The sequence below is a fragment of the Vombatus ursinus genome, unplaced genomic scaffold, assembly GCF_900497805.2.
Source record: "Vombatus ursinus unplaced genomic scaffold, bare-nosed wombat genome assembly UNPS02004573.1, whole genome shotgun sequence".
Taxonomy (NCBI): Eukaryota; Metazoa; Chordata; class Mammalia; order Diprotodontia; family Vombatidae; genus Vombatus; species Vombatus ursinus.
The window spans coordinates 1175598-1189226 of record NW_020944351.1 but is presented as its reverse complement, the minus strand read 5'-3'; the positions used below and the strand labels follow the sequence as shown (position 1 = coordinate 1189226).

At 40.2% G+C, this 13629-nt stretch overlaps 1 protein-coding gene across 1 annotated transcript in view; it reads left to right on the top strand.

The window, feature by feature from the left end:
- HPRT1 (hypoxanthine phosphoribosyltransferase 1) overlaps positions 1-12586 on the top strand; it is a 31451-nt gene extending 18865 nt beyond the window's left edge. Inside the window, exons 4-9 of the mRNA XM_027837826.1 lie at positions 6722-6787; positions 8095-8112; positions 10586-10668; positions 11120-11166; positions 11331-11407; positions 11859-12586. Of these exons, the coding sequence (XP_027693627.1) occupies positions 6722-6787; positions 8095-8112; positions 10586-10668; positions 11120-11166; positions 11331-11407; positions 11859-11906 (339 nt within the window). The 3' untranslated portion in view covers positions 11907-12586. The remainder of the gene's footprint in view (positions 1-6721; positions 6788-8094; positions 8113-10585; positions 10669-11119; positions 11167-11330; positions 11408-11858) is intronic.
- Positions 12587-13629: the final 1043 nt, after the last annotated feature.

Genomic DNA, 13629 nt, shown 5'->3' with positions numbered 1-13629 from the left:
TTATTCACATTAAAGCTACTTAGATTGTGTTTAGATTCTAAAGGATTATTAAGGTGAACTAAATTAATGAAAAACTTGCAGTTTTAAAATGTCTAGTTTTTTACTATTTAAAAAGAGGCAGATTTTTCTACTCCCGATTTTCCTATAGAATTTTATTTAAGAAATTGGAGCAGACTCTGCCTAAAATTGTCTTAGAAATTGAAAACAAGGGGAAAATCAAATTCCTAGAAATGTTCCCCTGCCAGCCAAAATTCTTGAAGACTTTTAGGATCTGTAATTTCATTAGAATGGATATCCTCTCTGTTGATACAGATCTCAACCCTTCTGTAACTTGGTTGGCAGAGAGTTGCTATAGCTAAAAATGTCATTCATTCCCCTTCTGCCCTCTCCAAACTTGGGATGTTCTTCAAACAACAGACATCACAGGGCCCGTATTCGAAGCCTTTCCAGCTTGGTAGGACCTGTTGGAGCATGTGCTCCACTGGTATAGGCTTAGAAAATCCAAGATGCCTACCACATTACATTGAGGCATAGGACTTTAGTGGAGGCAAAATAATTCTTTTTAAAAATGCTAATTAACTAATTTCTGTCTTGTGGCTATCCATGTGAATCTTTTAATTTGCACTTTTAAAAAAAATCTGCTGTTGAAAAATATTTGTTTCGAGAAATAATTAGAAAAAATTGGAGAAAAGGGCAGTGAATCATGAAAGAGTGTATTTCTTTTTTTTTTTTTCTTTTTTTTCCAGGCAGTTGGGGTTAAGTGACTTGCCCAGGGTCACACAGCTAGTAAGTGTCATGTGTTTGGTCTGAGGCCGGATTTGAACTCAGGTCCTCCTGACTTCAGGGCCGGTGCTCTATCCCACTGCGCGACCTAGCTGCCCCAGAAAGAGTGTATTTCAAGTATACACATGGAAAGGTAGTGGAAAGTTTTAAAAATTGGAAGCTTAATTTCATAAAGCCATGAAATGGAGATTAAAATTGTTTATGGGATCAGCTAACATTAATGGGAGGATGAAAAAATGAATTCACATGCTAATCTCTGACCACTTGTTTTAAAGTTATTTTAAAACAGTGAATTGTAAGCTAGCTAATCCGTACTAATCATGAAACTTTCTATAAGTTATTACATTTTCTTACAATGCAAAGAAATTCAGAACACAACAGATGGCATCGTGCAAGTGTCATTTCCTTTTTAATTTTGATTTCATTTCACACTCTATAATAAATTTTCCATTAAAGTATTTTGTAAGAGCAATAAAATCTGAACAGTATAAGAGTTTGCCCCAGCTCTCTGTTCATGACAGGTAAGGGTGATAGGCATTTGCCATTTTTGTGTCATAGTCAATAATCAAAGGGAAAATTAAAATGATCTGTTATGTGCCTAAAACAAGATCAGTCTGAGCATGAGTGATGTTAAAGAAAGTGTTTTTTAAACTCCTCTCTTTTAAAAACAAAATGTATTCCTTTCTGATATTGCTATTTTCTCCTGTCTGTCCCTCCCTTCTGCCCCAATTTCTTCTTTCCCATTTAAAAAAAAATTTGTGAAGAGCTTGAAATCTCACACCACATGGGAAACTTAAGAATTATGATCTGTTGACAAATGTTCACAACTCCCTTGGGTATCATGCCCTATTTCTTTCTTCATTCCGTATTAGTAGAGACTTCTGCTTGAAAACCAGCTATTCATTTTCGCCTCTTCCAGCAGCATTCCTCATTCATTACAGCCAAGTCACAACCGTCAGTCTTCAGTGACACTCACTTGCTATGGGTCATGAATAAGCAGCTGCTTCCTGCTTCAAGATTAAAATGACTTTATAGGCACTTGGATAGATCTGTGATCTCCTTGATCCGGGCATTCCTTCCAGCGATGCAGATCCGCAACGCCAATCACGCCTTCTTATCCTGTGCGCCTCTTGTCCATGTCCTCCTGTAGATCCTCCACAGGGAGTCCACCCAACGTGCTGGGATAGGAGCCTTCCTCTAGATCTCTTGACAACGCATGGATACCATTGGAGTGTACGGCTTGTCCATCTGTTGTCCCTTGCTCTCACTACATGACTGACTCACCTTCCTTTGCAGTTCTGCATCTCTCTGGTGACATCCTTTATACCACTTCTCCACAATTCTTGGCTGGTAATATATTGCAGCTTCCTCTTCTCTTCTGGGTTCATTTATAGCAAGAGTGTTGAGATCAACAGGATTTCATTCCTCTAGTAATATGTCCCCTCATTCCCTGCACAAAGAGAGATCTCAAGTTTAGAGCACCAAAGGCCAATTTAATCTTTTTTTTCCCAATTTTTTTATAAATTTGTCAACATTTCCATAGACAAAGAAGTACAGGGGAAACAAAGGATTGTATTTGAACCTGACCCTACGTTTCACCTTAATCATTAGCTTCATATATATCTCCCTTTGCCCCCTTCTCCACCACTTAATCCTCATCAGTCCAGTAGCAGATGGAGAAATGCTGGCCATTTTGTATTTTTCTTTGTTCTGGGTTGCCATGGCCAAAGAATTCGTTACCAAGTGGCTAACTTACTGGCGATGAGCTTCTCCATAATTAGCTAGGCTGATCCTTGGAAAGCAGACTTGGTCTGTTGCCAAGACCTATTCAAAGCCTTTACAGCATAGTAGAGCCTGCCAGAGCTTGAACTACTACTACCCCTATGCCACAGTGAAGCATTGGAGGGGAACTCTGCAGATAAAAATGTTTCAAAGTTTATTTCATACACACAAACATCAATGTGAAAATTGCCATTTGGTGGCGAATAATACTTAGAAAAACCACAAGAATCTCAGAGTTGGAAAGGACAATAGGTCATCTATTCCAATTCGTGTCTGAATAAGTGGTCATCAGCTTCCACTTGAAGAACTCCGCTGATGGGGACCCCACTACCTCCCAGGGCAGCCCATTCCATTTGGGAACTGCTCTGATTGCTAAGAAGTTGTTTCTTACATTGAGGTCAAATCTGCCTCTCTGAAACCTTTACCTGTTGCTCCTAGTTCTGCCTTCTGGGGCCTAATAAGTCCAATCCCTCTTCCCCATAGTAGCCTTTTAAACACTTCAAATCATCCACTCTCCTCCTACCCAACCCCAAGTCTTCTCTTCCCAGGCTAAACATCCCTAGGTCTTTCAAACTGATCTTTGTATCACATGACCTTCAGTTCCCTCAGCCTCCTGGTCACCCTATTCTGGAGATGCTCCAGCTTGGCAATGTCCTTCCTCAAATGTGGCACCCAGACCTGAACACAATACCTCAGTTTGTGATCTGACCAGCGTAGGAAAAGATAATTGTAGTTCACAGTGTGTTTTCTTCTAGTCCTTTTTGTTGTAGCTTTCAGCTTGACCTTTGTGTGCATGTGTATGTAGTCACTAACTCTGAGGTTAAATAGTGCTATACATCTTGACATTAGATTGCTTGAAGCTTATCTTCTACAAACATATAAAAAGCAAATATAATTCAAGACCGCACCAAAGGGCAGAGCAAGAAACCCACTCGATTTAAATAATTAGGAATTGGCATAGGTACTACCTGTGATGGTAATTGGGAAACTATTAAAACCAACTCAAAGACCAGTGCCCCCAGACATGGGGTGTGGCCCTTTCCCAATTACTTGGGTAGGAAGACAACCTTTTAGGCAGACCTATTCATTCCTTTGGAGCTATAAGTGGTAGTTTTTCAGTTTGTGGTCCATAGAACTTAATTTTCAGGATTTAATGAAGACTCCAAGAAAGAAAGTGTGGTTGTGGTGAATGTGTTTAATTTGTGCCTTCACCATTAAGCCCTGGCCCCAACCCAGGATTCTGGCGTTTCCCAAAAAGAAAAGAACAAAAGGTTCCACAGACTAAACAGATCTGAAGACTGTGTGCCCCAGAGTAGCTGTTGAGGGTACTATGTGGTACTGAATGCCAGCACAGTGCCTGGCACATAGTAAGTGCTTAATAAAGATTTGTTGTTATCTCAGTCCCTTATATTTCTAAATTTATCTTCTGGATTTTTCTTCTCGCATCCCTTTCCTAAGATTTGAATGGAGGAAAGGGAGCATGGTTAGAATGTGTGTATGTCTGTGTGCATGCATACACATATATACATATATGTATATGTCCACATGTGCAGGTATATGTGTATTATGTGTGGCATCTGTGTGTTGTACGTATGTATATCTATGTAATACATGTATAAATGTATGCATGTATATGATAAGCTATAGGTACACACACTTAAGTCTTGTTATGATGCCTCATTGTAGTATGAAGTTGAACTTGGGTCCTTGGAGGATAAGCCAGAGTTCTCCAGGCCCTAGCAGGGTTCTACCAAGCTGGAAAGGTTTCAGGTATAGGCCTGGTTGGTTATAGCTTGTATGTCTGTTCTAAAACTAGGCCAGCTAAGTGTGGAAAGGCTTAAACTACCAGGCTGGCCACATGGTGATGAATTTTTTGGTCACAGCAATTTTTAAGGACCCTCTGAAGTCATAGAAGGGTCACAGTCTGTGTCAGTGAGAAGAGGTGCCTGCGCTGACAGATCCTCAAGCAGTACGCTCTGTAGCCATTTTTGTATGTATGTAATATCTACATGCATAGAATGTGGTCAAGGGTTATAAAAGGTGGAGGAAAAGATGTTTGGACCTCTGACTAGCTGGCTGCAGGGGAAATGAATGTTTCTCAGCAAGTTAACGGGTACACTGAAAATATTTGGAAAGCACTGTCCTAATGGCCTGAAAGAATATACTTTCCTGCTTTTATTCTTCTGTGTGATTCCATCCTGAGCAGAACTCCACGGAAGACAGAGTCCAGCAGTCACCCGTTGCCCACCCTGCCCCGATTTCTCGCTGCCTTTCATACAGCTGCCCCTCGGAGAACACAGATATGGATGTGAACCACATCCGGGCGCAAAGCTTCCTCTTCGGTTGTGAACTCAAGGCAGACAAAGATTTCCACTTCAAGGTGGTGAATGAGCAAACCGAACACCAGCTTTCGTTGAGAACAGTGAGCTTAGGAGCCAGTGCCAAGGATGAACTGCATGTCGTTGAAGCCGAGGCCCTGAATTTTGAAGGCAGCCCGACTACAGTCACCCTGGCATCGCTGAAATTGTCTGTGCAGCCCACGGTTTCGCTTGGTGGCTTTGAGATTACCCCACCGGTTGTTCTGCGTCTGAAATGTGGTTCTGGGCCCGTGTACATTAGTGGCCAGCACTTAGTCGCGCTAGAGGAAGAGGTAGAAGAAAATAACGTGAAACTTGTAAATCTGCCTGCCAAGCGAGCTGCTTCTGAAATTGATGACAAGATTCCACCAAAAAAGGTAAAACTGTCTGAAGAAGATGAGGAAGATGAAGAAGAGGAGGAAGAAGAAGAAGAGGAGGAGGAAGAAGATGATGATGAGGCAGAGGATGAGGAAGAGATAGAAGAGGTGGATGAGGATGAGGAGGAGGTGGAGGATGAGGAGGAGGTAGAGGAGATCGAAGAGGATGAGGAGGAGGAGGAAGAGGAGGAGGAGGAGGAGGAAGAAGAAGAGGAGGAGGAAGAGGAAGAGGAGGAGGAAGAGGAAGAAGAAGAAGAGGAGGAGGAGGAGGAAGAGGAGGAAGTTGAAAGTAATAATCCTCTAGAGAACAAGTCTGATCCTGATAGTCCAACACAGAATGGACAAATGCCCAACATGGAGGAGGAGACGACAGATTCCGAGCCCGTTACACCCAAATCAAAAAGCCAGGAGTCCTTCGAAACTGAGGAAAAGATTCCTCCAAGTCCCCAAGAAGCTAGCTCTCCTGAGGATATTAAAGAAAACATTCAGGCAAGCATAGAAAAGGGTAGTTTATTCTTTCCCCAAAGTATAAGGCAAATTGCACAACGCTAAAGCATTGCTTCAGGATGTTCAATCCAGAGGCTATTCAACATCTCAGCCTATTGAAATCTTTTTTAGAAAATAGTTTTAAATTTGTTAAAAAATTTTTCCATCATCTTATTTCGGCAATAGTTAATATTTAGCTGTCCTTTTTATAATGCAGAGTGAAAACTTTTCCCAGTGAATCTGATAGATATCATCCAGAATACTTTGCCAAGAATATATTGTCCATTAGTTTTTAACAATGCAGTTCTTCCCTTGAATTCATTTATTGGGTACATATATTTGGAATGATATGATAGAAGCGAGTAGGGATGGGAGTCTAAGGATAATTAAATTTGTGAAGAGCTGCTTTTTGCAGCCAGGTGTATTTTGCCTGTTTAGTTAATCCTGGCTGCAAAAAGCAGCTCTTTACAAATTTAATTTTTTATTTCTTATCTACCTACATTTCAGAATCCTATTTATCCTTAGACTCCCACTAAAAAATTGGAGATGCAATCACAGAAAAAATAACCCCCAGATACTAAGTTGAAATCTTTTTGGTTATCAAGAAAGAGTTTAAGATGTCTAGCAGCCTAGCAGAGTGCTGAACACTCCTGGAATACGCTACCAGTGTTATGGCAAGCTGCTCTTGCAGGCCAGGGTCCTGATAGCATTTTCTCATACCTGTATTCTTACTCCCACCTTCATGCCAACCCCCTAGGTACTAAGGAACATTTCTTGTGACTCCCCAGTTAACAATTACTAAGATTTTGTCCCCTTCATCCTTCTAACTATATATGTAGTAATGTCTTAGTGGCATGGAGAGCTAACTTCTGAAATCCTCTCATTGGTTCTTCGGTCATAATTGGAGTGTTGGAAATACTTTTTCTTTTCAATCAGAATGACCAGTCAACAGGGGACATAAAAGTGATTGGTGGAGATGATCTCTCAACTTTAACTGGAAAGGTTTGTATATTGAATTAGAAAGAAAGAGCATTGTGTGTTAAAAGACTCGTTATAGTTGATGCTACCATGGCTTTATCCAGACACTGTGGAGTCTTATTACCTGTTAGGAACTGTATAGTTCTTTAATTTTATATATATGGTTAATAAACATATAAGGTTAATAAAGCTTAAGACCACATAGGACTTTGGGGATATCTGCAGGGCTTGCAAACACGTTTTAAAGAATGTTTGCCACGCAGCCAGCTTTGAGATAGGTATATAGCATCTCAAACTTGGTGTTCAAACAAAATTTGCTGTATTGACCCCCCCCCCCCCCAGACTCACTCCATCCTAACCTCCCCTATTTCTCTCAAGAGTACCCCTATCATTCCAGTGACCCAGGTTCACAACTTTGGAGTATTCCTTGGCCTCATGACTTTCTTTCACTCTCCACAGACAACCAATTCCATCTTTCCAAAACCTCTTAGTTCCATTTCAGCTTCTTTGCACTCATGACCCTCATCACCTTTTGCTGAGATTGTTGGAACTGGTTTCATCTTCCACATAGATGCTGCAGTGATTTTCCTAAGGCATAGTTGTTTTAAGGTACAAGATTATATTAGCAGAAACCAAATGTAGTATAACTTGTGACCCAGAATTGCAACTCTGACTTTCCATGGCCTGGATTCAGGATCGTAGAGATGGAAGAGACCTCCAAAGGCCTAGTCCAACCTCCTCCCCTTTTACTGTGGAGGAAAGAGGCCCAGGGAGATGAAGGGGCTTAAAATCATAAATGTAAAGCTGGAAGGGACCTAAGACCCCAAGAGGTTATTCCAACTCCATTATATTGAATTTTTCTATATTGATGGACCACTTACTTTAAATTTCAACAGTGTTCCATAAGCACAGTTGCATAGAGCTTTTCAAATTTGAGGACCCCTTGTAGCATCAAGAAATTGCACAGCTGCCTACATAATAGGAGCCTACTATTGGATGGGATACTATTAGTATCTATTGATGAGGAAAATAAATACTTGGTGCTTGATGAGAAAAAGTTCTTGTGAATCCAGTAGCACTTTGAATGTGTCTTATTGATTACAACAGCATCTATATATGTTGGGAAAATGAAAACATATATGTGTGAGGCAGTCTGTCTACCTGAAGGGATGTTTATTTATTTGCACATAGAGTTAGAGCCCCATCCACGTAGGCCTCCAGCTCAAGGTTTGGAAAGCATTACTCTATTGATGGGACGGGGTTGGAAATTGAAAACATTCACTTTCTGACTTGAACTGAAGAATGACTTCACCTTCTTTCCTTTTTTCTAGAACGTCTTGATTGTTGAAGTAAGTACTATGATTCTGTTTGAATTTTTTCTTGTGATTGATTTAAATAGAATAGTGCCAATGTTTATTAGGCACTGTGCTAAACACTAGGAGTACAAGCAAGCTAGTCCCTCCCCTCAAGGAGCTGATAGTCTAATGGGACCTGAAAAGAGGGTAGGAGGGAGGAAGTAGCTTATCCCCATGGGGCCAGTGGGGGTGGAGTCACCAATTAGGAGAGGACAGCCTCAGAGCAGAGGTTTCTCAGAGTGCAACTGCACCAGGCAAGGAGGCAGAAGAGGATTCTGGAGACATATACAACTTAAAACACCTTTAGAGGTAAAAGAGAAAAAGAATGGATTCTTGGAACCTGAGCATCTCACCAGGGGGCCCATTGAAATGGTAAAAAGTGAAGTAGTGAGGCTTTTTAAAAACATAAGTGTTCAAGAACTTAAATAGCCAAGTGAGTGTTACCATTTCAAAGTCCCTTTTCACAAAAATGGCTCCTGTTCTTCCCCTGCTTGACCTTATTGATGACACTTTACTCCAGTGACCATAATTATAGAGATGGGGAATGGGCCAGTGGATTTCATTGAATGTGCAGGCAAGGGAACTTCCTCTAATAGAGTTGGAGGTAAAGCTTGTGGCTCTCCCAAAGGCAGGGCCAGTGTGTGTCCAAGGTGGGACTCAAATCCAGGTCCCTACCAGGCTTCAAAGCTGAATTTCTCTTCACTAACTCAACTGCCTCAAGCTGGCGTTACAGCTGCTATTTGTATATTGTGGAAAACTCAGATTTACAACCACTTTACTGACAACAGCCAGGGGAGGTCATCATTAACCTCCGTTTACAGAGGATGTTCCTAGTGGCTAATTGGCTCAGCCAAAGTCCCTCTAGCTAGGGTGAACCTGGCCTAGCCTCCTAGCTCCCAGGCCACTTTTGTGTGTGTCTCCATAGAGGCCTAGTGACTAGTTCTAGGCCACACAGGTGCTAAGGGGCACAACCTAAGCTGCTTTGCTCCTTTCCACAGTACCAAATTACTTTGCTTCCTCCAAGATGAGAATCCTTTTCTGATTGGTAGAAAGAAGAAAAGGATGGTGACAATTTTATGGGATTGTGTTTCCGCATTGAACCATAGGACCATGTTGAAGAAATGTCATGTACCTACTGATCTTAGGATCAAAGATTGAGACCCTCATGGTCATCTTAGTTCAGCCCTCTCATTTTGAATTTAGGAAACTGAACCCCAAAGAAGCTATATGACCTGCACAAGGCCAGACAGTGACAGAGCTGGGATTTGAACCCAAGTCCCATTAGCTTTGGAATCAAAGGAAGCCACAATTCAAATTCTGCCTCTGCCACTTCCGACCTGTGTGATCTTAAGTGATGAATGAATAAAAGAAAGAAAAGGCATTTATTAAGCACTTACTAAGTTTTCAGATGAAGAGGCCCCATGGACTTTAGGGAGCAGCAGCCAGGTAGATAGTAACGTATCTTCTTTAGTGTCGTGTCCACTGATAAAGTCATATATGTTCCTGATTTTGAACAATTTAACAGTGTCAAAGACTTTGGTTTTGAGGATTTTCCTTTCCAGGTCTTCAGTAGGTGATTGCTGAAGGAAGCAGAGCCTGTGACACCTTCAGATTGGGGGGGTGAGGGGGAGAGACACTTCTTGGGTGGGTTGATGGCCACTGAGGCAGGCGGGGATGGGCTTCTCTTTCCTAAATTCTAATTGAGGGGTTTGGACTAAGCTGACCTCAAAGGTTTTTCTACTGGAAATTATTCATCCTATAATCAGTAACAGCAAAACCTTTCTAAAGTGTGGTCTAGTCATAGTCATATGTCATATAGTCATAACTGCACTCACATAAAATGGTCATATACCTTTTTCTCCAAAAGATGGTTTCCCATTATTGTGTAAACAAGTTAAAGAAATGTGGTAGAATAGAAAAAATGCTGGGTTTGTAGTCAGAAGACCAAGACTTAACTCCTGGCTGTACCAGGAACACTTATCCCCCTGTCCCATGGAGTACCCTCCTACTGTCATGCATATCCAGGATTGGCATACATGACTTGTGGAAATGGTTTTATTACTTGATAATCCATACTTCACAATAAGAACTTAACTATGTCTAATTCACGAGAAGCTGAACTATGAGGTTCTTTTGGGCACTTTTGATATTCTTAAATAATGAAATGCAGGTGTGCATGGCTGCAATCTAAGTAAGGTATCACTGAGCTCCAGGCTTCCCCAAAACCCCATCCGAAGGCCTGAGGCCCCACTGCCTTTGCCTCTGTCCCAAGAGTGCAGAAAAAGGCCTGATGGGAGACATATAAACGACTGCCTACTGTTATCATTTGTGGTGGTAACAGACTTGTTTGGCCATTTGCTCATCTTCCATTGCTGTTTCTTGTCTACAAGAAGTTGCTCCATGGGTTGAAGGTGTGCTAGTTTCCTTTGCCGTTTTAATGTTTTTGTTTTTTTTTTTTAACGATCAGGACATAATTGACACGGGTAAAACGATGCAGACTTTGCTTTCTCTGGTCAAGCAGTATAATCCAAAGATGGTGAAAGTAGCCAGGTATGTCATCCTGATAGTAAATCGGTTTTTAATTTAAAATGTGTTAAAAAAAAAAAAAAGTCCTTATTTGAGTTTTGGTTTAGCAATTGCTGTAGAGTAGTTTTTGTTAGCCTTTGAGCTTTCAAGAAGCTCATTTAAATGAGCTTTAAATCTTGCATTCCAGGACCTGATAAATGTGTTCATGTTTATCTTCTCTGTGCATTCCATGACTACACAGCTATTTCTTATCTATCCTTTTTGTTTATTCATCTTTCTAGACTGAAGGTGCCTCACTGTAGTAACCCCCTCCCCCACACCCTCCATAATTTGACTTAATTTTGAAAGATTGCACTCAGACCTGCCTATCAGATTTCCAAGGTTCGGCACAAGGGGAGAATAGAACTTGTTTCCAGTTCCAACATGCTTGAGCGTCTCCGTCTTTCAACTGTGTCTGTATTTATTTTTTTAACAGCTTGCTGGTGAAAAGGACACCTCGAAGTGTAGGATATAGGCCTGACTGTAAGTAAATTGCTTTTCAGTTCGTGAATTTTAGCCTAAAAATTTTTAATAGGTAAAATGACATAAAGACACTTAAAACTGTATAGGGAAGATTCATTGGCAAGCATTTGATTTTTCCACATTATGTTTTCTGTATCTTAGTCATAAATTGTGATTCTTTTCAGTTGTTGGATTCGAAATTCCAGACAAATTTGTTGTTGGATATGCCCTTGACTACAACGAATACTTCAGGGACTTAAACGTAAGTAATGCTCTCGTTTTTCATAACATTTCAGAAAGAAAATTATTTTGCTTCTCTATGCCTTGTAATTTAAACAGTCTGGTAATTCCCATTAGGCACATTAAGCTCCTGTCCAGAACAGACATTCTTGGAGCTGGCGCCTGACCAGGCCAGGGAAGGCTCCTGCTGATTGGAGCCCTTGGAACAACTTTCTCTTGTTATTTGTCCATGAGAAACTAAACTTAAAGAGAGGTTTCATTCATTCCCCCTTGAAATGTTAAGAATCCCACCCTCCAATGGCAAGAGTCACACAGATACCTTTGTGAAGAGAGTTGGAGGAGATGAGGGGAAAACACCAAGTTGAACATAAAACAAAAATCTTGTCTTGCTTCTTAGAACGTGCAATTGATTCTTGCCTCCAAGATCAATCATCCCATTTCCTAACGTCTCCTTCCGGCTTTTCTTTCCTCAGCATGTCTGTGTCATTAGTGAGACTGGCAAAGACAAGTACAAAGCATGAGATGCAACTTGGTGTGCAGAGAAGCTTTGAAACACTTTGGGGAAACCCATCAACTTCACCTCTGGACCACCAGCTAAATTTGTCCAATGTTTCAGCCCTGTGACCATCTGCTTATTAGAGCTTTTTGCATGTACTGTATCTTGTCTGTTTTATATTTTAGGAATGTCAAACAGTTGCTGCAGTTCTGATTGCCGTTTCATTTGCACTACAAAACCTAAAGAGACTATCACTACCCCTGGGTGGGTTGTATTGCTTGAATTGCTGTTTGACTTACGAATGGGAAATTACTTAAACCACACCGACACTGAATTGAAATAGTTAAAGTATTGTGAATGTAAGAGATGTTTAAAGAGGATATATTGATTTTTTAAATTGGTAATTTAATTTTATATGTTAATGAAACGCAGAGAAGTGATTGAATATTGTTAGTTAACACCTTTTCGGTGTCAAAAGAGGGAGCAGTCAATTTCAATATCTGTTCCAGTTCTGTTATAGAATCTAAGAGGTTTCATTATTTTATGATAACCCTATCTATCTCCTGGAATTACATTATTATTTCAAGAACTTTGGTTATTGTTGCTAACAGGGAATTAAAATGGAAGCAAAGAGTTAATTTTATTGAGATGGGCAATAGAATGAAAAGCCAAAAAAAAAAAAAAAAAAGTTCACTGAGCTGTCTGTCCCACTCTTACAAATTATTTCCTTTCTGTGCTCGCCAGTCAAAAGTAGTTTTCTTTTAAAGATGAATGGACATTCTGGACATTTTACTTTTGAAATCTATAATGCAAAATGCTTAAAATAAAGGCTGTCTCTTTAAAAAAAAAATTGACTTTTAATCTTTTACATCAGTCATTTCAGCCCCTTCCTCCAGACTGAACCTTTCCTTAGGAAAAAGTTAAGCAAAAATATCCACTACAGTGATGGCACCTGACAGTATGTACAATGTAGTCACTGTGTGTCTCTAAGACCATTTCAGTTTGACTTCCTTTAAGGATCACTTCATTGAATTTGTGATGTCATTGTTTTGCATGTTCTCTCTTAGCACTTATTTCACTCTCTAGTAGTTCATGCAGATCTCATGTATTCCAAAGTCTTTATTCATCATTCCTTAATATTCCATTCCATTGATATGACATAATTTTGGTTTATAGTTCTCTGCTGGAGTGTTGCCATGAATTTTAGTATTTAACAGACCTTGGTTTCTCTCCCTTCTTTGGGGTACATGCCTAATAGAGGGATTACTGGGTCAAAGGGTATGAACACTGAGTCACTTTTCTTGCATAATTCCTAATTGATATCGAATGAATGAACCAGCCTCCAGTTCCAACAGTGTAGTTAGTGTACCAGTTACAGAAAACCCCTTCCACATTTAGTGTTCCCATTTTTTTTTTCATCTTGTGCCCATTTGCAGCTGGTGAGGTGAAGGCCTCAGAGGTTTAATATGAATTTTTTATTAGTTTGTTAGACAGTTTTCAGATGGATCATAGGTTCTTTAATTCTTTCAAAAACTATCCTTTGACCACTCAGCTATTAGAAAGTTATATATTTCTGTCAATTGTCTAAGTGTTTGGATATCAGAGTTTTATCTAAGTTTTTAGTAGCCATAGTTAGTGGTCTTTTATCTTTCATGATCTCCATGCTTAAGAATTTTCCCCTTAATTTTTTAAATTAAATTAGCAAAAATCTATTTTCTCTTCCTCTTACCTGCCTCATCCTCACACTA